Below are 22,884 nucleotides of genomic sequence, written 5' to 3'. Positions count from 1 at the left end.
ATTATTATATTATATATTATTATTATTATTATATAAGTTATATAAATTTAAAGACACTGAAGGACAATTGAGTCCAATAGAAAATATATTTATATGTATATATATATATATATAAGTATATATAAAAATATATATATATGTATAAATACATGTATGAAACCATTCTGATTAGTCGGACAATGTACGTTTATTGGTTTATTAGAAAGGATATTGTAATAAATAATTTGTGTAAGAAAAAAGAAATAAATGTTATAAATAGATGCATAAAAGAAAAATCATATACATATATTATTATTGACTTTGTAAATAAATTGAAACCATAAAATAAGATAATTATACAAATTGATTTTAATGATGGTTTGTTAAAATTATTTTTATTTAATCACTTCGTATTGCGGCTTTTGCTGAACAACGATCTGTCTGCAACAAAAGAAGAATTTCACTGGAGAGTGAATTGAAACAGTATATTTTTTAACAATTTTACATGTACAGAAAAAAAAATGGATAATTCTGACAATTGAACAGTGTAATAATAGTGTATAATATTTCCATATTTGCCTATGGGTTGTTGTTCTTCGAAAGCCGCAATATTATAATCCCTGTGTTAATTTCCTTGGTTAAATTTCTTGTATATCCTATATAAGAATGACATATTTAAATTGACTGTACAAACGAGACTAAGGTTTAAAGTTGAAGCGTTTGGACCTGGTGTATTAAGCGTCATACCAATTACCATTGTTGGAAATAAAAAAACAACTTAATATTGATGACTGTCTGGAAGCCAAAAAATATGGTAGTATGTTGTTAAAAATGTGTTCATGGTTCGTGTTGCGTTAGTTGTGTTTTTAATAAAAAAACTCGTAGTACATAACTAATTAAACTGTGTTAACCATATACTTGAAATGGATAAAAAAAGATGGTTATAACTTAGAAGATACCAAAGCCCGCCCCACCTGAAAGGAATTAAATAATTCTTAAAATATCCTCTTGATTATTATCCTAAAAAAAACCTTTGCAACGTAAAAATAGTAAGTCGTTTTTCATTTAAAAATTGTTTTTTTATTGGTAATCATCTCAGAAAAATATCGCTATACACTCTACACGTGTATAATACATATTTTCAAATAAAGCTAACTTTTAAAATGAATATATCTACTAATATCAAATTTTCGTTGTGTCAATGCTAAAATTAAAACCAATTAAATCTCTATAAATAAACCGAATACAATGTTTTAAGATTGTTATTTTTCTGTCTCGATGCCAGAATAATAATAAATACAAATAAGAACATCTGGTAATATTACAGTATATTTCAATATTGTAGTAAAATAATCATTTAACTAATGACTATAGTCTATTATTTTTTACATCGACATGTATGATAAATTACAGATACAGTTTTAAGCAATTTTCAACTCTTAATAAAATAAAATAACAAAAAAAAAAATCAACAATTTGGTCGTTGCGAACGAGTGGATTTATATTGAACGATATTAAACACACACACACACACATATGTTTTTAATCGTAACATAGTTGATCTTGTTGAATTTGCCACATTTTCGCATACTGTGTAGGGTTGTTAACGAGTTGTTGATGTGTGCCACGTTCTTCTATTTTACCGTTGCGTAAAATCAATATCTCGTGCGAGTCCCTGATGGTGGACAGCTGATGAGCAATACACACGCTGGTCTTGTCCTTTGTGGCTCTCCGTAGCGCCTTCAATATGTTCTGTAAAGCGCAATGACAATGTTGAGTTACCACTGTTACAGTAATAAAACAATTTTCTATTAACCTGTTGTGTTATGGAGTCCAAAGACGACGTGGCTTCGTCGAATATCAATATGGGACTTCCTTTGAGAATAGCTCTAGCTATCGACACACGTTGCTTTTCACCGCCGGAAATCATGAGACCTCGTTCGCCGACCTGAGTCGAATACCCTTTTGGAAGTTTCAACACCGAGTCGTGTAGTTCCGCTAGTTTGGCCGCTTCGATAACATCGTTATCTGTTTTACTCAAGTTGCCGTAATGAAGATTGTACATGATCGTGTCATGGAACAGAACTGAATCCTATGAAATAATTACTGTAACGTTATTATTTCAATCGCATATTGTGGTGTCTGTTAAAAAAACTAACCTGAGGAACAACGGCCATGCATTTTCGCAAACTGTCAATATCAATGTCCTTTATGTTTTCGCCGCCGATAAATATTTCACCCGAAATCGGTTCGACAAATCGAAACATCAATCTAATTATAGTTGACTTGCTGCAAAACATTTTTTTGTCATTAACTAAACACTATAATTAAGAATTTAAAATTTCAACTGAATACAAATCGTTTGCTAACCCACTTCCGGATCCTCCAATTATAGCAACTTTCTTGCCGGGAGGTACGTTAAACGACACATTGTCCAAGATACGTTTGCCCTGTTGATATTCAAAACTAACGTTTCGGAATTCAATCGAAGCATTTTCTTGGGTCACGCTTAACGGCACTGCATTCACTTTGCTCTGATGGAAACAACAAAATATTAATTTTAACAGCATCATATAATATTTTGTTGTTGATCATGTGTGTAGTTACAAAAAAAAAAAACACTGACAAACCTTAATTGTTGGATCGCAAGCCATAAGTGCAAACATACTCTGCATATCGAGTAATGCTTGTCGTACTTCTCGATAAACGGATCCCAAAAATCCTAGAGGCATTGCCAATTGAAAAAGCAAACCGTTTACCATTGCTAAATCGCCAATGGTCATATTACCTGTTCAATAATAATTAATCAATAAAATTCTGTCTTCCAATAAACCCAATATGTAAAAAGACTGTATTGGATTCATTGCTGTCCGTAACAAATCAAAAAAAAAAAATAATAATGTTTTTATCACTCATAAAATTACAGAAATATTTAAACGAACACAATTATACCTTCGGCTATTTGTTTGGCAGCCAGTATCATTGCTGCACTCATTGTTACACTGAAGATAGCATTTTGACCAAAATTTAAAAGCGCTAAACTAGAACTGGTTTTCAGCGATGCTGCTTCGAATTTTTGCAGTACACGATCATACCTGTCGGCTTCGTACAACTCGTTATTGAAATACTGGAAAAAATTGTATATTATTAAATAATTACATTTATTTATATTATTACATTTTATAAATTGTGTTTGTGACAAGCTAGCTACACAGTTTATAACAAAATTAAGTTAACCTGTCCTAGTCTCAACTCATACAATAAATTCTTTTATTTTAGATTATGATGAAAAATTTAATGTATAAAAACCTTGTAAAATTTACCCTTAAGTGAAAGCGAAACCTCCTATTTATTAAGGAGTTAGGTATATGCAATTTTTTTTTTATAAAATTTCAGTTTAAAGGTTAAACTGTGATGCGTAATAACTAATAATTTACAAATTACATAATATTACACTAATCATTATTATTAGTTTAGTAATTAGGACTAATTTTTGGTTGTTAATTTATTTTTTGGGCTATCACACCGTCCTTGACGACCGTTAAAATGTTTCGTTTCATCTAAACACAGCTACGCTTATTTTCTATTATTACCTAAAATATAATAATCGTAGGACCTTTTTTTTTTTTTTACAAAATTTAATTAATGACAACTTTATCTAGGTTGTCTCGGTGGCTTTCTTTTTATATTTTATTAACCCAACATTCCCAATTTATATTTTAATTCCGACATTTTTTTTTTTTTTACTGTTTTAAGTGCTTGTATTTAAGGTAAAAATGTAAGTTTTCTAAAAAAATACCGACCAAAGTAGGTTCTCAACTAGGTTGTTGAAGTTCTCCTCTTTTTAAAAATGGGAACTTTTTTTTTCTATGACTCTTTTGCTTTGACCTACACACTTTGCCATAAAACAGGTTTTTACGATTATTTAAAAAGGGTAACTATGACATCCTCTTAACATACGGCTAAATATAATATAATTTTATAGCCGATATCTTGCTATGGGTTAAAATAAAAATTACAAAGTATTAATTATTTACAGAGAAATGCAAATTAATGACCATCGAATCATGGTTGAATATTATGATGCGTTTTCTATAATTGGGATGGCCTTTGATCAAATATTATTATTTCATGTTTTTCATTTATTAAATTTAACAGCCATTTTGTAAATAATTTATTTTTGAACATTTAGATATATATATATATTATACCTAGTAAGGATTGGATAAAATGATTTGATTAAGCTATTTACAGCACTTTCGGTTAGTGGCTTTGAGATCGTTTCGTCAACTGTTCCATTATTTTTTCTCAATTTAAATTTCTACTTTTACATTGAGGTAACAATAAAATAATAGTGGTTTTATTTAAATAACAATGTATTTTCAAAGTGTAAGTGAAAAAATCATTGTTATATTAACATAGAAAAAAAAATCAAGACACGATATAAGATATGAGTATAGTTATAGATTCTGCGTAGGTATATGTTTATAATGTCCTCATAATTTATTACTGGAGTTTTTTTGCAAATTATTTCAATGTAATTTTTGTAATTTATGGTTACCTAGGTAACTTTTAATCATTAACCAAAATTAAGAATTATTATTTGAAATCACTCAATTTAAAACCTTTTTTTTATTGAAATGCCAATCAAATGAATTGCAACATAAGTTTTATTACAATCACCGATTTTTGTTTGTTATGTGATCGTACCTTTTATTTTTAAATGGTAGACGATATTAAAATAAATTTTAATTATAAAATAATAATTGTTGATGATTATATTTGCTGTACAAATACTGCTAAAAGTGTTTAACGCGTTTTTGCTTTAAAACCAAATTTTAACCTATTTTCAAACAAGAACCAAATAACACATATGTTGTTTGTGATAAGTAATTTTCTTAAATATATATAATTAAAATAAAGTTTTTTATACTACTTTCAAAACTAGCCTCAGAATTAATGTAAAATGAATAAAATATGAAATAACAAAAATTTGAATTTTGAATCTCAGGCCAGATTTGGATTCGATAAAAAGAAACTGCTAAAATATATATATATTTTAGGTTTTGATTAAAATTAAATGTGTAATTTTTTTTAAATATTTAAAAATATTGTATAATGTATAAATAGTTTATACATGATTAATTAAATAGTACATCAGAATTTAATTTTGTTAAAAAAAAAAATGCCTAACCTAACTATAAATTCTACATTAATTTTAAGAACAGTTTTGGATTCAGATAAAAATAAAATAGTAAAAAAAAACTTAATTTGTAATATATTTTAGAAAACTATTGAGTGTTACTAACTTTCGATACCCTGATCAGTTTAGGAAGGATGGAAAAGTGACGAAACCTCCCCGCGGCAATATTGGATGTGCTACAAAGCTGGGGAACGCATTTTGTACCTAATTACTTTTTTTTTTTTTAAATACAAGCACTGGTTTTACGAGAGGTGTTTTAAAGGCACAGGTTAACATTTCTCATAAAACACTTGTTATTTACCTTTACTGTTTCGTAGTTAATAAGCGAGTCCATGGCTTTATTACCGGCCTCGTTTTCTGCTTGATTCATGTAGATACGAAACTTGGTCCGCCACTGAGTGATCAACAAGGTATACGTCGTATATACAAAGACACAGCCAAAGGATAGAGCAGCAAAATCTGGTCCACATTTAAACCCCTTAAGAGTATAAACTTAAATTATTTTTTACTTTACAGTGCGATAACATTAGCAATACTATTATAAGTATAAAACTTACAAGAATGGTGCTGACTAGAGCTAATTCAAACACTGTAGGTACTATGTTAAAAACCATAGCCGTAAGTACAAAGTTTATTCCTCGACTCCCTCGATCTATGACCTATAAATTAATGGTGTTTTCATTTAAATTATATTTCTCGTTAATATACACGAAAAGATTACCTTGGAGAGAGCGCCAGTTTGCTTGGATAAATGAAAACTAAGATCCAAATTGTGGAGATGTAAAAAAACGTTTCGGGCAATTTTCCTAATCGACTGTTGGGCAACACTTGCAAACACAGCGTTACGCAATTCATTCATACCGGCAGCAGCAGCTCTACATACTCCATCTTAAATGTTTTGAATATGAATTATTGTTAAATATGCAAACAAAAGTGTTAAATCAAACGTTTCGTAATAGATCTAGCAGAAGTAGTTTACTAGTGTATTTTTAAAAACTTACTCGTACTCACATGATATCAGCAGTGTTGTAACTACAGTTAAAACGGTTTCGGGTGCCGAATCCATTGTCAATAATGCTTCCCCCGCAGGACCCACTTTAACATTTAATTCATCCATTGCGTACTTAAGTAGGAACGGTACCGATACATTTAACACTTTAGCAGTAGCCAACAAACCCAAAGACAAAGTTACACGTTTTCGAATCGCTGAATCGTTCTAAAATTGAATCATTCTCTTACAATAGTTAAACTTAAACAACATTCTAAGGAGAACAACATTATAGAATCACATTTTACCTTAGGCCAAATATATTGCATCATACCGAGTATCATTTCTTTGCCAGTTATAGATTTTGCATCTATTACAGGCAAGCTTTCTTTAATATGTGAACCTCCAATATGGTACTTTGTCGTAGTCGGCGAAGTCGTTTTAGGTACATGTGCATTTTTTTGACGGTTGTTAAAAGCATTGTTGCAATTAACTAGACAAGTTGAAAAGGCCTAAACATATCAATACACACTTTTCAGTATAGTTTAAAAAAAATATATCCTTAATAAAGCAAAGTTTGTCTAATAATGTTTCAAAACATAATAATATAGGTTGTAAAAATAGCTTATGCTATTGTTTAAAAAAAAAAGCTGACACATTACATTTGTTTAGGGTAAAATATTGTCTTATTAATTAAAAGTCTCAGTGATTAGGCAACAACAACAATTTACTTTATATTATTAAATATCAACAACAACGATTTCAATTTGAATCATTTTTAAGTCTTAAAAAACTTAATTACAAAATATCAGTCAAAATGTTATAAAAAAAAAATATCCTACAATTATTTATAAAAAGAAAAAAGCTATTACATCTAACTTAGAGAGTGTAAACATTTTTCGAGTAGCCTCCGATTCTCCTTCACCAAATCCACAGCGATCGCATAACAAGCCAACTTTTTCATCTGCATGGTTTTTAAAGTTATTGACATATTCTTTTCCAATTGAATAGTCTCTTCTAATTTGGTTTCAATGACAGCAGCTCCTACTTTAGATACAGCTTCGATTTCGCTTTGATCAAATAAATTAGCAAACACTCGTTTTTTTAGTTCTTCGTCATTCATCCGATCCGAATAAATTAACGAAAACAATAATACTCGCGTTGACCAAGACAGACCTTCTGACGTACAGCTATGTCCTTTTAATAAACCAAACGTCCTCAGCTTTTCCATTTGATGTTTATTCAAACATTTACCAGTTTTGGAAATTATGTCTTCAGCTAATAAGCATAATGAATCTTGAGGATTAGACGGAACTATGAATCCGTATTCTAAAAACAACTTGGTATTAGAGTGAGGGCCATAGTTTATGAACACCTCTGAATGTTTGTTATACAACTTTTCAGTAACAATAGTATACGTTCCATTTTGACGATTTACTGTGGCTCGAACGCAAGCCATAGGAGAATGATTGAACATGTCTATATACGGCGTAAGAGCAAGATTATTTGTGTCAAACAATTTTATGTTATTTTTCAAGCTACAGTCGGGGCTTATGTAAACAGCTCTCGTGTTTACAATCGACCAAGCCCATTTGTACAGCTCAAAGGTATAAATATTTTTAAAAGTTTCTGTACAATGTGAGCACACAAATGATGACATTTCAATCACGATTTGATTGAATGTATTTAGCATTGTATTCTGATGGTCAACAATTTGCTCGGTTATATCTAGTGGTAAATGTTCAGTAGTACAGTAAGCAGCGTTGGTCATAGTTTTGGGTAAAGACTGAATGTAGTTGTACCAAAACGACTCGGACCCTTTGTGCCGTTCAAACATTAAATAAGTGGCCAACACTTGCTGCGTTTTGTATTTGGTGGTAAAATGTTTGCCGATTGGAGACACGGACACTGAATCGACAGTGATAACTAACGAGCCCGGGACGATGGCTAACGGTTGTCCCACGCCAATGTGTTGTGCAGCCATAATTCCACGTCCAGTATCGGCAAAACACGCTGGGGCCAATCGGCAAGTCGGTCTCCATCCGTGCGACTTCATCCAAGTGGTCAGCGCGACAAAGTCTAACTGGTAGCTGGTAACAGGATGACAGGATGAATACTTTCGGCGACGGCGACGGCGTGCTGTTCGGCCCATTGGTGCAGAGAGAATCGGTGGCAACCAGACTGAAGACTTTACTCAAAAGGCAAAACAACTCACCTTATAACGACCGTTCAAAAGAATAATGCCTCTGCACAATGGCGGTCGACTAATTACAATTGACATACTTCAAGAGCACAGTAGAAACGACAAAAAACAAAACTCAAACCTCACACTCGTCCACCATACATTGTTGTTTTTTTGGTTCAAAAGTGGCAAGTGGCAAGTGACTTTTTTCGTCTTTTATCAGTACCGAACTCTTAGACCATAGTTCATAATTATTATTATCACAAGTCATAACAATTATTGGTTGTTCTGCCTTTTGATACAGACAAGAAATTATTTTTGACATGTACAGTTAGCAATCTAGTTTATTATATATATCTATGGTTCCAATGAACATTTGTTCCAATCACCTTATTTTCCGCTAAACAGTTATGCCAACGGACGTTTTGTCCAAATTGTAATTGTTCCAATATACATTTGGCCCACGATCATTTTTTTCCAAATGAGTTTGCTCCACAATACATTTGTTCCAACAAACAAAAATTAAATTCATCCTATAATATTTTAGAACAAATGGTAAATGGAAAAAATGTTTATGGGATCAAAACATTTTTGGTTTAAAAAAAAAACGGCTTATCATTTTATAAATTCTTATCATTTTATATTTATATAATATAGGTGTTATAAGTATTGGATATTAATTATTAACATGAATATGTTACAACAATATTCTTAGCATAATAGATTATTACTAGCCATGCTAGTTACGTTAGGTGTCTATATGTAGATATTACTCACTTTAAATAATATGATATGAATGATGTCTATGATACATGCATTTATTTTCCAATATACCTACGAATTTCTTATTGTTATTAACTATAATAATGTTGAACGCATTGAACATTACATATTAATTCCTAGAATTAAATTTCTGAATGCTTAAATAAAGATCCGTGGTAACCAAATGTGGATCACTACCTTTTGTTCTACACATTTTTTCTTCCGCAAAACATTTGTTCCAAATAACAATTATTCCATGCATCTGATCTCCCAATAAACTCTTGTCCCATCGAAGAAAAAATTTGTGAAACAATTATTACCCACCCGTGTACCATAGATCATGGATCAGCTGTGATCCTAGTATCATCACCCGATTATCATATGATTTTTTGTACTCCAAGAAAATATTATTCTTTCTCCACGACTGATAATGTGATAAAGAAATAAAAGATAACGCAACACATCTAACAAGCTAAAGTTGTTAAGTTTTTAATGCAGACCGTTTAATAGTTATTAATTATTATGATTAGTTAAACACTGGACGTTATTGATAAATGTCAAATAATAATATTATACTGGTTTGGTTTCTGACAACAGCTAGAATTAATGTTCCTACTTTTTCTCAAATTTCTAGTATACGTTCATAGAGTGTGCAATATAAATTATATTAGTTGCAAAACAGTCAACTTACAAACATTTTAGTACTATTGAATCTCATCCAAAGGCTGTGTAATATGGATTCCATTATATTATTTTAAATATAAGCCATCATTACTGTATTTTGTACTGAAGTACATACTGAATTAGTGTTAAACTGAAAAACCCTATTAAAATGATTGTCCAAACAGTTGGATTTAAAGTGTTTTCTTCAATCTTGGTGTTAAGTAAGTTATATTTGAACATTTTACTTAATAACATTAACTAGATAAACCTAAGGGTATACCCTTTTTTATATTATTACCAGATAAATAACTCCCAAAGACAATTATATTTGATCAAAAAAAAAATCAATTTTTTTTTTATTATTTAGAGGTTATAAAATAAGTATAATAATGTAAATATTCATAATACCCAATACTATTTTATATATTGTTTTAGCAAGCATAACTTTGGTGCAGAATGTCTATTCATCAAGAGTATTAGAAATGAATGATCGGTAATAAAATTAATTTTTTGGTAATTTTTAGGTAATTTATATTTCATACTTTTTTTTAGGTTTTTAGAAGTCAAGGATGAAGGAAACTGGTTTATTATGGTAATTATAACTAGTATTTTTTTGCTCTTGACCATTTATTACTTGATTCTCTACACTAGAATATTTAATTTTCCGAAATGCTACAATTAATAAATATCATTCTGGTTTATTTGATTAATGGCTTTCATATCAGAAAATTTTTGGAAAAGCTACTGGGAAAGATCCTAGAATTTAATTTATGTTTTTCAAAAGTATTGTTGCTTAATTTATAAATAATTGTCTACTATTTAAGCTTAAAAATTATATTGTTTTACACAATAGGAAAAAATGCTCATTGATTGTATTTAAACCATGGTTAAATGCAAACTTTACATAAACTCACTAATTGACTCGTTACAGTTGTCTTTGTAATTAAATGGCTTGCTAAACAGCACACTTTACAAAAAAAATGTATCATACCTTTTAGAGTAGTTCTAGAGTTTTTTTCTACAAAGCACATTGGACTTTCAAAATGTAATTTTTGGACGCCATAATAGTACTAAATATAACTAATTAAAAAAAAATGATATCTTATTTCTAAATTCAAGAAGTCTTAATGTTACTAACAAAAAAAAAAATATGCATAACAAAACCAAAACATCCAACGAGGTGTCAATGGTTTTCCTCTAGCCGTGTTCTCTGATTAATTAGGTATAAATTGTTGTTAAAAAAATTATACCCTGAAGTTAATACAAATTAGTTGACTTTGTAATGAAAACATTTGTTTGTTTGAAATTAATTTCATCAGTTTAATTTTTACTTTTTTTTAATATTATGTTTCCTTTATAGTTTTATGCACCGTGGTGTGGCCATTGTAAGCGACTAGAACCTATATGGCTCCTCGTCGCTCAAGCTTTACACAACACTGACATCAGGGTCGGTCGTATAGATTGTACGAGGTACAAAGGAGTGGTATCGGAGTTTGGACTAAGAGCTTACCCTACAATACTCTTGTATGTAAAACTATTTTTTTTTTGTTAATTTTAAAAACTTATCATTTTTTTTTTTTATCATTTAAGTATTAAAGGGAACGAAGGAAGGTATAATTTTGATGGTGAACGATCAACAGAAGAATTGGTTCATTTTGCTAAACGTATGGTTAGACCACCAGTACAAGAAGTTACTGATAGTAGCGATATTGAAATGCTGAAACAATCACAGAAACACTTTTTCATGTTTATAGGTGATAGCAAAGGACACTTTTGGGTATTTAATATTTGTTTAAATTTATAAATGATTAATTTTTTCCATATAAATAATTTAAAACTAAATTTACTTTTTCAGGATCTCTATTACGACTTGGCAAAACAGTTCCAACCGCATTCGTATTTCTATATTACTTCTGAAAATAAGGGAAAACAGGTAATATATTTCAATATAATTACACAAAGTAAAACACATTTTATTAACGGCATAGTAATCTGTCGCTTACGTCATCTTCCTTACATATTATATTTGTGGAAAAATTAAACATCTTAAGGCTAAGAAATAATTTGTATGTTGAATCTTAAATATTGTCTAATAGTTATTTATGTTTTCGAAATTTTAATTTTAACATAATTATACATATTTTTAAGCACTTTTTATTCGGAGAGGCTCCTACAGTGGTCGTGTTTAAAGAAGACCAACATTATCCATTTAATGGTAATTCACTATTACATCTCTTATCTCTTTAATATATTTATACCCGGATACTATTTAACTATTATGATTATCTTTCAGCTAAAGAATGGGATATGGACGTCAACGCGAGTCTAACTCGTTGGGTTAATACCGAACGATTTAATACATTTGTTAAAGTAACTCGATCGAATATTCACCAAGTTTTTGAAACAAACAAGTATTTAGTTTTAGCCATTGTAGAAGAAAGCAAAAGACCAAGGGTGCCTTTAGACCACTCGCAGTTAGTAAATTATTTCTATTCATCTAACTATTATTTAATTGAAACCAAAAAGTTATTATTTTGTATTTTATTTGTACTTTGTAGATTTTTAAAAATGGTGGAATCAGTCATTGTCCAAAATAGAGATCGGTTTCATCGGTAATCCACTGCACATAATGATTGAATTGACTAGCGACTTGAATTTTAACTCTAATTATTATTCTATATTTTAGTGATTTTCAATTTGGCTGGATCGGTTCCCCGGAGTTTGCAAATGCAATTACGTTAAGTGAAGTTCCTGTTCCTTCTCTGATCATATTCAATTCTACAACAAGACATCATCATTTCCCCGACGAACAACCATATGAGTTAACGCCAGAATCGATCACCATATTTCTTGAAGCTGTCCGAAATCAATCAGTAAAGGTTAGTATTTTAGCTTCAATGCGTAGCTGAGAAGGTATTGTTTTTACAAAAATGTGTTTTTATATTATACATTTTTTTTTTGTTTCTGGACCCACAATATCTTTTAGACCGCTGAATAGATTTCTTTATTTAGCAAGTCTATAAATCAGAAATTGTTCTTAAAAGGTCCTTTATTGGGCCAAAAATTAAAAAATGTCACCCCTCCCCTTTCAAAGTCGAGAAAAACACCCAAAAAATGTTTATGGTATGTTCTTTAGACATAGTACTAACCATTAACGTTGAAAAACCAACAAAATATCAAAAACCCTTACTCTTAAAAGGAGTGGAAACTTTTTCTTTTAGGTGAAATTTTAGAACGAAAAAATATACCAATGGTAGATCTAGAATCAGGTTATAACATATACAATTTTCTCAAGAATCAGTACTTTTTTTTTTATTAAGGAAAAACCAAAAAATAAAATGGAAAAATTACAATTTGACCATTGTAAATTTCTAGATTGCTATGTGTGAGTGAATCATACAGTTAACATGTATTCAAAAATATTTATATGATATTATTAATCCTGATATATGGGTAACAAAGACAATACGTTTTTACAAATAGATAGTCAACCCTAATACTAAATATACATTTGTTAATACAATTATGTCATTACAATACTTTTATCAATATTTTTCATTACTGTTTCTTAATATGACTAAAATACATTTATACAAAAACAGACTACTATTCTAAAATGTCTACATTTTTAGACATATGGAGGAAGTGGATTTTTTATACAAGTGTATAGAATGTATTATGAAACCAAAACGTCGTTGGTGAATATTTGGACTGGAAATCCTGCAGTTGCCTGTGTTCTGTTTGGATTACCAATGATATTTTTGCTATTGATTATTTATTCAACGTGTTGCACGGACATTATGGATGCTAGCGAAGAGGATGAAGATGACGGTATGTAAAAATTCTATAATTGTTTGTCTGTAAATACATAAGTAAAAATAAAAATGTTAGGTACTTTTTTGATGCACATATATTCAGGATATGTAAAATTGCTACTTTACAACAAATTCTACCTTTGAATCTATTCCGCACAATATTTGTAATTCCATATTATTTATTACACAGCACCATTAGGGTCGCTAAAAAATACTAAAACAATAAATTCTACAAATGGGAGACGAATGAAAACTCCAAAATCTCACTAAACAACAAGATACTAATTCTGAAAACCGTCATAGCCGCATATAGGATTTATTTTTTGCATCCTTGGGCACTTATTAATGGCTTCATTAGATTATATTCTATTATTTATACTTTGATCACTTTTGAGAGAAAATTGTGGAATTTAGGAATTTAAGTTATCATTTTTGTTAGAGGCACCTTTGCTAGTCATACATATAAAATAGCATATATTACAGCTGGCTGATCTAACATTTACCCTAAGAGACATATAGCCATTTCTTCTCCCCCCCCCCCCCAACACACACAAATAAGATTGACAAACTGCAACTTACTTTTTATTTTCAGATGAAAATCACGAAAAGAAAGACTAAATGGGTTGATTAATCTTTCGAGCAATTATTTTTCTTCAAAATGAACTGAAAATATTGAGGATCTTGAAAAGGAAAATATACATATTAAAAACATGTTATGTATGTATAATATGTTAATTTTTCGACTTCAGAAGTATTTATCTGATATAAGTTCACAAAGTCGTCTTCAACGTGGTTGTGTAGTAATATTTAACAAAATATGTTACGTTAGAAGGATTATATTATACATTATTATAGTATAACATCATTGAAGTTATCGATACCTGAATTAAATCAAGTCATGTATAACTGTAGAAAATTGCTGTTTATTGTAGCATATGTTATTAGCCATTAAGTTTGTAATTGATGATTTCAATTCAAATTTTTAGTTATTAGATAAAATATTAGTACAATATTATTATAAATCGCTTTTTGATTAATGTGTGTGTCATAGTATGGTTATTTATTATATTGAGGGTCTTCAATGAAAAAAAAATGTATGATTTTAAATACAATTGGATTTAATATATATATTAAACTTTTGTTTTTATTTATTTGACTATTATTAATAGTCATTGACTATTTGTGTAACTTATGTTTAACAAATTGTGACCTGCAGTCTGCTATTTATGTAATGGTGCAAATAATAGAACCATTATATTATAGTTGTTAAAATACATACTCGATTTATTGCCTTAATAAATTATGTCATGTGCAACTCAGATAGGAGCCTAGAAAAACGAGTAAAATATTTATAATGAGGTCGACAAACATAATTTGTAAAACTAGTAGGTAAATTTAAACAATGATGTATGAGAACACTTTAAAATGTAAAAATCGTAATTTATCAAGCATAAAATATGTTTAATATAAAAAAAAAACCAAGTTATTATTATTATGGTATAGTCGTGAATCTTTCATCAAAGCCTATGAATGTAGATTTTAATGGAAAACCAAATAGAACTCGAAAATATCTATACGTTTTGTGATCAATAGCACAATGTTATCAAACATCAAATCATTGAATCCACATTCGAGTTAGGAACATAGTCGACTTCTCATATCACAAACTTAACTGAATAAACATAATTTTGCCCAAACACTACAGAATTATTGATCTATTAATGTCCAACTCTGCTCAGTGTTTCTTGGACAATAAAGTGTATTATATTATATTGGTTAAAAAAAAAAACAATTTTTCTTTTTATAAACTGACAAAATGTTGGGGGTTGGTAAAAATAAAATAAAAATAAAGGATGAAATAGTATACAATTTAAAATTCTAATAATTAACAATGTAAACATTTGATCGTGCACGAGCCATAAACGGTTGACGGATGCATATTATGCGTTATTTCATTTACAGTGCCCCGCGTTTAGTGTACGAGCCGTGTTTGTTATAGCATTTCCAATAAGGGCTGCAAAGCGGTGACGTCCCGTGCGGCCCTCTTGGCCAACAGCCTGTCCAGTTCTTTTTTGTGATAGTACAACACGAAATCTTTGGGCTGCACGCCTTTGAACACTTCCACCACGCTGGGCTTGAGATTGTAGAAAAACAAAGCCTGTCCCCGGTTGGAAAAGTCTTGCGACAGCATTTCGATCACCTTGGCCGCTGTGAAGTCGGCGCCGTACACGTGAGAACAATCTATGACCACGGGCATGTCCCGTTTTAGGCTGTGTTTGGTGACCAGGTTGCGCACGTAGTCGGCGGACGGAAACACCAGACACCGATCGGGTGTCAACATGAGATACTTGACACCCGCGCGGCTGTTGTGTATCTGTATGGATATTTTCGGTCTGGCTGCGTGGTAAAGTATGGACATCAGGTTGAGTCCAATACCGACTAGTACACCGATTTCCAACGGTAGGAGCAGGCAGGCGACGAAAGTGGACAAGCCGGGTATGAGGTCGCTTTTCTTCGACCGATAGATTGGCTTGACCACACGCACCTCGACCATGAACACCACGGCGGCTATGATGACCGCGGCCATTGAACTCTTCGGTATGTAATAAAAGTTTGGCGTTAGGAACTGTAGGGCCACTGCCACCAGTAGGGCGGTATAAAGGCCGCCTAAGGGGGTGCGCACGCCGCTGGCGTTGTTTACGGCGCTCCTGCTGAACGAGCCGCCGCCGGGGAAACTGTGCACGAACGCGTTGCCGATGTTGCACAAGCCGATGGCCAACAGCTCTTGCGTGGCGTCAACCGTCTTGCCGTTGGCGAACGCCTTGCAAATCGATATGCTCTCGAGCAGACCGATCAGCGGCAGCACGACGATTCCCGAGCCCATTGTCGACACCATTTCCACGAAACCTACCGTCCCATTGCCGTTCTGCACGGAAAACTTGGGCACGTCGAAGTCGGGCAGGCCCGCGGGTATGTCGCCAATGATCTTGTACGACGGAACAGTCGACTCGTCCAGCGAAATGATGTGCACGTAACTCAGTGCGGTGCAGCCGACCACAATAATCGAATTTCTGAACGATCCCACTAGCCACAAAATCCTGTTGACGAATTTGTGTTTACAAGTTTGCCGTTCCGGTTCGGCGGGTCCGATGCGCGTTTCCGCTACGATCCTCAACGCCAGCAACAGAGCGATACAACCGAACCCGATGGCCGCGTCAGCGGTGCTCGCGTTGTGTATGTCCTTGTAGAGCGACACGACCATTTCGAACAACGTAGTACCAGTGGCCTTGATGCCGACCAGATCTTTGATCTGAGACGTGATGATCAACAGCGCTACGGCGGACGTGAACCCCGACGACACGGGGCCCGACACGAAGTCGATGAGTATGCCCAGGCCGCAAGCGGCCATGGACAGCTGTATGACACCGGTCAGGAAACACAACAGTGTGGCATACACTGGGCCGTGTCCGTGCAGCGTGTTGTAAGTCATCAAGGCCACAATGGCCGTGGGGCCCATTGGGACGTCTTTGCAGCTTCCAAAGAAGGTGTAGACGAGCGCGCCCAAGAACGACCCGTAAAGACCGAACTGCGGCGGTAAACCGGCCAACCCGGCGTACGCCATCGACTGCGGTATGACGGTCAATCCGACCGTCACGCCGGACACCATGTCGCCCAGAGCGTCTTCCGCCGTGTACCGCGGCAGCCATTCCAGGATGGGCAGTCGCCGTCGAATGTTCTTCAGCGCCACAGTGCTACGCATTTTGTGCTTCAGCCACGGCCGGATCTCCTGTATCGTCTCAATGGTGCTCATCTTACGGTCGCCGTCGATCTCGTCCACCAATATGAAGTCATCGCTGCCCACCGTGCATTGGCCCACGGTGTCGTAGCTGTCTACCGACGTTTGTTTTGTAGTAGGCATTGTGGCAATGCGTTCACGATTTTACATTGCTCGATCCAGAATTAATTCAGTTACAACGTTCTACCTATAAGCACACAAACGTATAATACAATATTATGTTCGGTTTTCAGTTTTGCGATTAGTAGAAAATACCAACAGAAAGAGATACTCTGTCCAAGCCATTTGTCTTTAAATAATAATTAACACGTTTATATGAATCATAGTACAAGACAACAACCAAAATATTTACCTATTATTAACTTTTATAGTAATTGAATTAAAATCAAGAATAACAGTGACCAAGAACAGTAATCAAACAGTTAAATAGGCGTAGTTGTGATTACGCAAGTTTCTATATGTGAAGTAAATCGTTACACAAAGCTGTGTATGTATGTTTATTAATGGTTAACTATTGGCAGCGCTTCAGAAATTAGCCAGATGATAATCCACGGGCGAGTGCTTAATTATTAATAATTTATGATTAACGTTGAAAGTCATAAGTCGAGTAAGTCTAGAGAGATCTCAAAATTATAAACATTATGATAACATCAAGATAATTTTATTTTGGGTTAATATACTTTGTATTCTTGTGCTTCTCTAGGGAGGATAGAGGAGGTAAAATCCTCCCATTTTCCATGTATTTAAGGTTTTTGTTTTATTTTTTAGTAAATAATTATAGTTATTATTTATGTAGTCGTAACATTAATCGGAATCGCCCTCAGATAGTTTTTTAGGCAATTTTTTATGCAAGCCATTAATATTTGCTCAAAAACGCATTATATTTTTCTTCGAATCCTTTAGTCTTTCCGTTTGAGCGGGAAATTGTTATTTATTAAAAAATATACCCAATTATTGACATTTTCATTAAAATAGGTAAAATATAGCACACAATCGTAGAAGTGAAATTTCCCTAAAACTATACGACTTCAAAGATATTTCAAAAAAATGTATCTCATTAAGATTTCATACTCAAAAACTATTTTGCCAAAATTGTATTTACAAGAAAATATATTTGAAATCATAATAAAAAGGTATATTTTTAAATAAATTACAACTCTCGATCGAATGGACCATTAAGAAATTTAAATAAAAATATCAACAAATTAAAGTAATTTTTTATCATTTTTAAACCGAACTAAAACATGTAGAGTGTGGTGTTCCAGCACGAATAGTCAAATTTGTCAAAAAAATATTGCAAATAACTATTACACCCTTATTAAATTACATTTTTTTAATATATACTCCCCTTTTGGATGTTGTCCGGACTCTGGATACGCTATTGCGACAAATCCAAGGTTAATCATCGAATATAATTAATAGTGATGAATGATGTTATAAATCTACTTATATAGGTACATAATATTACAATAAATGTCTTTTAAATCCGCTATTGTCTTGTATTTTTAATTTAAAATCCAATTATATTATACTATAACGTAGATAGACATTGCGTTTATTATTAATTTTGCTCTAACAAAATTGAAAACATTAAATATTATACTAATTGCAGCATGACGTTGGTATAACGTATTTTAACAATAGAAACGTTAATCTATTTGTGAAATTATTATACGGTTCTTCTTTTAAAGTAACAATAAGACTTGACTATTTTTTTCAATCAACGGTGAATAATTAATTCACATCTTGCGTGTGAAATCTATGTAAATTTTTTTTTTTCATTTTTGTAACGAGAATAATTTTTTGGTCCCAGACTGACTTCGCTCATTTAACGTGGCGCGGTTTTTTTTTCAAAAAAAGGTTGTGTAAATGCCCCCGTTAGACTTCGAAGGTTAAAAATACAACAATAGAGCTAATCTGTTGGTCAAACAACTACTACAATATAATCAGAAAGATGATTTTCAAAATTAATGACGTTACCTTTAAAAAAAGAGCCTTTAACAATAGGAAAAATATTGGTTCTTTTAACGCCCTACACTAGTTTACACTTAATATTAGGTATTGCAATTTTCAAGTTTTTCTTTTTAAAAAAACATTTTTGTTTATGCTATATTACAATATTATAAAATTTATAAATATTTACCTTTTAAGTATTTTCCAAAGCCTTACAATCTTTTAAAATTTCAATTATTTCTTGCTTTGAATTTGACACTTTGAATTAAATTAAGAATTATATAATGAAAATGTCGACTGGTATAAAACCAGTTTTGAATAAATAGTTTTAAAGTTATTAAAGCTTATAATTTAGGATAGGGGGAAGGGCAGAGTGTGAAGTTATTTTCAACCACTATTTTTTAGCAAATTATTTTTTTATATAAAAAGTTAATGAAATATACACGTTACCGTTGAAGTTTTAAAAACGATAAGGCTCTGTAAAATACAATAAAAGATAAACATTTGATAAGTATAAAATATTAAACAAAATAAACAAATATAATATGTTAAACAATAATGTTTTTAAAAATAAAAACCAAAAATGTGTAATAATTGTTATGAGTTTACTAGTGTAGGCCGTTAAAATAATCATCCGATAATAAAACACAGGGGACAATAATCACAATATTATCGGATAGAAAATTCAAAACAATAGCTTAATTCAAAAATATTGTAAGAAATGAACGACGAGCGTTTAAACAATTTTCTTTTACATTTCTTTGTAGAATTTTTGTACGCCTTCTAGCAGTCGAAATGTAGGCTATTTTTTTATTTACGTTTTTGCAACGATAAAAAATCAAACACATAAACAGTAAACAACAACATATTGGCTAAAAGTGTAGGTATTTACAACAATATGCGAATGAAGCCATCGCATAAATATAGCGTGGGATTATATGCACACAAGGCATGCAATTTGGTAATTTAAAATTATGTGTATACGTACTATTTATATGCATCTTACTCACTTTAAGTTGAAAAAACGTTTCGCAAACACAAAAAACCGCACGGCACAATTTTCAGTGCAAACAAACATATGAACACTGTCATTACCGGACCTCGGCAATGGAAAATGGCAATGTTGTGTGCTGTTTGTTCATATGCTTAGCACTTAGTTATTCTGACTCCCCTCCACCGCCGGTAGGTAATAATCTAAAAAGTTCAACCCGGCTAGGCCACTGTCAACGGTCACAATATTGCAACCAAAACTCAAAAGGGATACATACCAATATTAGTATCTACTGGGGAAAAACATTTATCAGTTTAATCATTATTAGGTAAATGGGTAGATATTCGAATACGTGCAAAAAACTAAAATTTTAGTGAACTTATACAATTAATCACTTTTTTTAATTACTAATCAGGTATAGGCAATTGTTTTATTATCATCTACAACTATGAAACGGTTTTGTTAAAACGACCAAACTAAAAGCGCATTATTTATTACATACAATAGTAAAACGTGAATAAAAAATACATTATTTAAAATAATTATACATCTAATTATCTTGTTGCATATTGTTGCATCTTGTAACATACTTGTTTAAAAAAACTTTAATAATTTATTTAAAAATGTATTAGTGTACAAAATAAAAAATGATGTTTAGTTGCATCCATACAGGTATATATATATATATCTAAAAGACAAATGCAATTGCATTGATGAACAGTTAAAAATAGAATAATTATATCTGACCTTACTTTTTTTGCTCATTTAAAATGTCATGTGCCATGCGATCATGGATAAACACAAAATTAAAAAAACGCCATATCATTATAGAATACTTGCCAATATTTAGTCTTAACTTTTTGTTTATACTTACATAAATTAATGACCCCTTTCAACAGTTAGAATTCACATCAATGCCTGCAGTAATGTTATACTAACGTTTTGTTATCATTAAATCATTTAATAATAATATTATTATTGTGATTGGCTTTTAGTCAACAAATTGTCAACGATTATTTTCAGTGATGTTTTTTTATTGGCATCGAACAAAAGTAATTATTATAAACGCATTGGTTAAAGTACATAAATACTCGTATAATTTTGCTAAAATAAAAAAAAATGTGAATGGTTATCAAAATCAATAAAACAAATTAAAATAGTATGTTTCAATGTAGGTATATTATCAAATATATATTTCAATCAATCTGTATTTAAAAAATAAGATCATTTACTATGAGGAACTTCACAACTTTAGATTAAACTGTATTTTTAAACAATCAAAAATGTACTAAAAAAAAATCTTTTTTTTGTTTGTTTCAAACAAATATTTGTAGCTGCGTTTGAAAACATTTAAAACGTATACTAATAACCACCCCATACAATTTTTAATCAAGTTTGAATATGATTTTACATTCCTTGGAACTATCTGATTTTTATTATCTAAGTAAAAAACGGAGCAATTAGCAAATGCAAAATAATTTTCAAAAATAACCAACAATTTGTAAATTTGTATTCAACTGTGTAACTTATATAGCATAATAGCTTATCATAGTTTTGTGTAAATTAGCCAATTTTTAAGAGTAATGTGTAGGCAATATTACATGCGAGTAAAATATCAAGTAAACGATAATTGATAATTTAATTAGTGTTAATTCCATTTTTAGTATAACTGCATACCTGGGGTGAATTTACTCTCATAAGTGTGGATATTACATCTATTAGTGTCTCTACTCGATTTTACCTCTAAGAAAAAGTGTTAGTGTGACGATAACAAATTTGAACTAATTATTAGCTAGTAAGTATATAGGTAAGTTAATAAGTATGCGTTTATTTAATATATTAATAATAAGATAGCACCGATCAGTCTGAAATAAAATGTTTACTATAAATCGTTGTGAGCTTAATTCATTAGGTACCTATTCTATCAGATGCTTGACACCGTTCAACGTAGCGTATAATAATAGTATCACTGGGTATTTACTAAAAAGGACATTGACAAGTAAGGTTTTTTCATGTATGTACACAGTATGACCTCAAGTTAGATACTTAATAATTACAATTAGCTATGGACAGTTAATTGTTGCTTTACCGATTTTGATAAACCTTGGAAGTCTGCGACATTTAATATAGTTATTACAGATATTACTAGGTACAGTAAATGTAAAATTTCAACAATAGTAAATAATTGTGGATGGGCCAATGGATATATGTATATAACGAATACTGCATTTGCACTTTTCATAGTATATATTTATATATGTATATATTTATCTTGAAATTTAATTAAATTTGTAAACATTGTAATTTGAGGATGAATGCTTGCTTATCAAAATCGTACATTATAAACTTAATGACATTCATCATTCATATTAACGTGAGTGTGATGCTCGGTAAAGATACAGACACGCACATCGTTGGACAGGTTGGAATACATAGCCAGTTAACCTTGTTTTACACGACTCGCAATTAACTGATTGAGAGTACATCATTTTATAGTTATAGGTACGTACCTAAATCATTGTGAAGCTTAGAAAACAAAAGTTACTATAAGT

The 22,884-nt window shown here is 31.3% G+C and overlaps 3 protein-coding genes across 11 annotated transcripts; 1 reads left to right on the top strand and 2 right to left on the bottom strand.

Moving 5' to 3' along the window:
* Positions 1 to 1,290: 1,290 nt before the first annotated feature.
* Positions 1,291 to 9,379, bottom strand: LOC126840733 (iron-sulfur clusters transporter ABCB7, mitochondrial). 3 transcript variants are annotated; one of them, XM_050576658.1, is made up of 12 exons: positions 9,130 to 9,379; positions 6,479 to 6,682; positions 6,194 to 6,398; positions 5,904 to 6,070; positions 5,740 to 5,841; positions 5,484 to 5,660; positions 2,932 to 3,106; positions 2,610 to 2,767; positions 2,350 to 2,513; positions 2,139 to 2,268; positions 1,796 to 2,071; positions 1,291 to 1,731 (listed from the first exon to the last, which is right to left on the bottom strand). In XM_050576658.1, exons 2-12 carry the CDS (start codon positions 6,512 to 6,514, stop codon positions 1,522 to 1,524), a joined length of 1,800 nt encoding a protein of 599 aa, XP_050432615.1. In that variant the 5' UTR covers positions 6,515 to 6,682; positions 9,130 to 9,379; the 3' UTR covers positions 1,291 to 1,521. The 3 variants fall into 3 exon arrangements, with proteins under 3 accessions (XP_050432615.1, XP_050432613.1, XP_050432614.1); XM_050576656.1 differs by lacking the exon at positions 9,130 to 9,379 and adding an exon at positions 8,386 to 8,703; XM_050576657.1 differs by lacking the exon at positions 9,130 to 9,379 and adding an exon at positions 7,043 to 7,183.
* A 195-nt stretch (positions 9,380 to 9,574) lies between these two features.
* Positions 9,575 to 14,660, top strand: LOC126840349 (protein disulfide-isomerase TMX3). Its single transcript, XM_050576017.1, has 12 exons — positions 9,575 to 9,998; positions 10,213 to 10,270; positions 10,330 to 10,369; positions 11,138 to 11,301; positions 11,368 to 11,554; positions 11,633 to 11,710; positions 11,926 to 11,992; positions 12,071 to 12,251; positions 12,336 to 12,389; positions 12,464 to 12,656; positions 13,410 to 13,608; positions 14,185 to 14,660. The coding sequence occupies exons 1-12, from the start codon at positions 9,947 to 9,949 to the stop codon at positions 14,208 to 14,210; spliced, it is 1,299 nt and encodes a 432-aa protein (XP_050431974.1). The 5' UTR covers positions 9,575 to 9,946; the 3' UTR covers positions 14,211 to 14,660.
* Positions 14,661 to 15,102: 442 nt separating this feature from the next.
* On the bottom strand, positions 15,103 to 21,277 carry LOC126840436 (sodium-independent sulfate anion transporter-like). Of its 7 annotated transcripts, none has more exons than XM_050576169.1 (2): positions 21,207 to 21,277; positions 15,103 to 17,575 (listed from the first exon to the last, which is right to left on the bottom strand). In XM_050576169.1, the coding sequence occupies exon 2, from the start codon at positions 17,509 to 17,511 to the stop codon at positions 15,586 to 15,588; it is 1,926 nt and encodes a 641-aa protein (XP_050432126.1). In that variant the 5' UTR covers positions 17,512 to 17,575; positions 21,207 to 21,277; the 3' UTR covers positions 15,103 to 15,585. The 7 variants fall into 7 exon arrangements, with proteins under 7 accessions (XP_050432126.1, XP_050432127.1, XP_050432122.1 ...); XM_050576170.1 differs by lacking the exon at positions 21,207 to 21,277 and adding an exon at positions 21,085 to 21,171; XM_050576165.1 differs by lacking the exon at positions 21,207 to 21,277 and adding an exon at positions 20,330 to 20,697.
* Positions 21,278 to 22,884: the final 1,607 nt, after the last annotated feature.

This window comes from Adelges cooleyi, unplaced genomic scaffold, assembly GCF_023614345.1.
Source record: "Adelges cooleyi isolate 19-005CV unplaced genomic scaffold, UGA_ACOO_1.1 ACOO_flye_CR_arks_rails_tigmint_CR_PRNA_376, whole genome shotgun sequence".
In the NCBI taxonomy this organism is placed as follows: Eukaryota; Metazoa; Arthropoda; class Insecta; order Hemiptera; family Adelgidae; genus Adelges; species Adelges cooleyi.
This window is presented reverse-complemented; position numbering and strand designations above follow the sequence as displayed.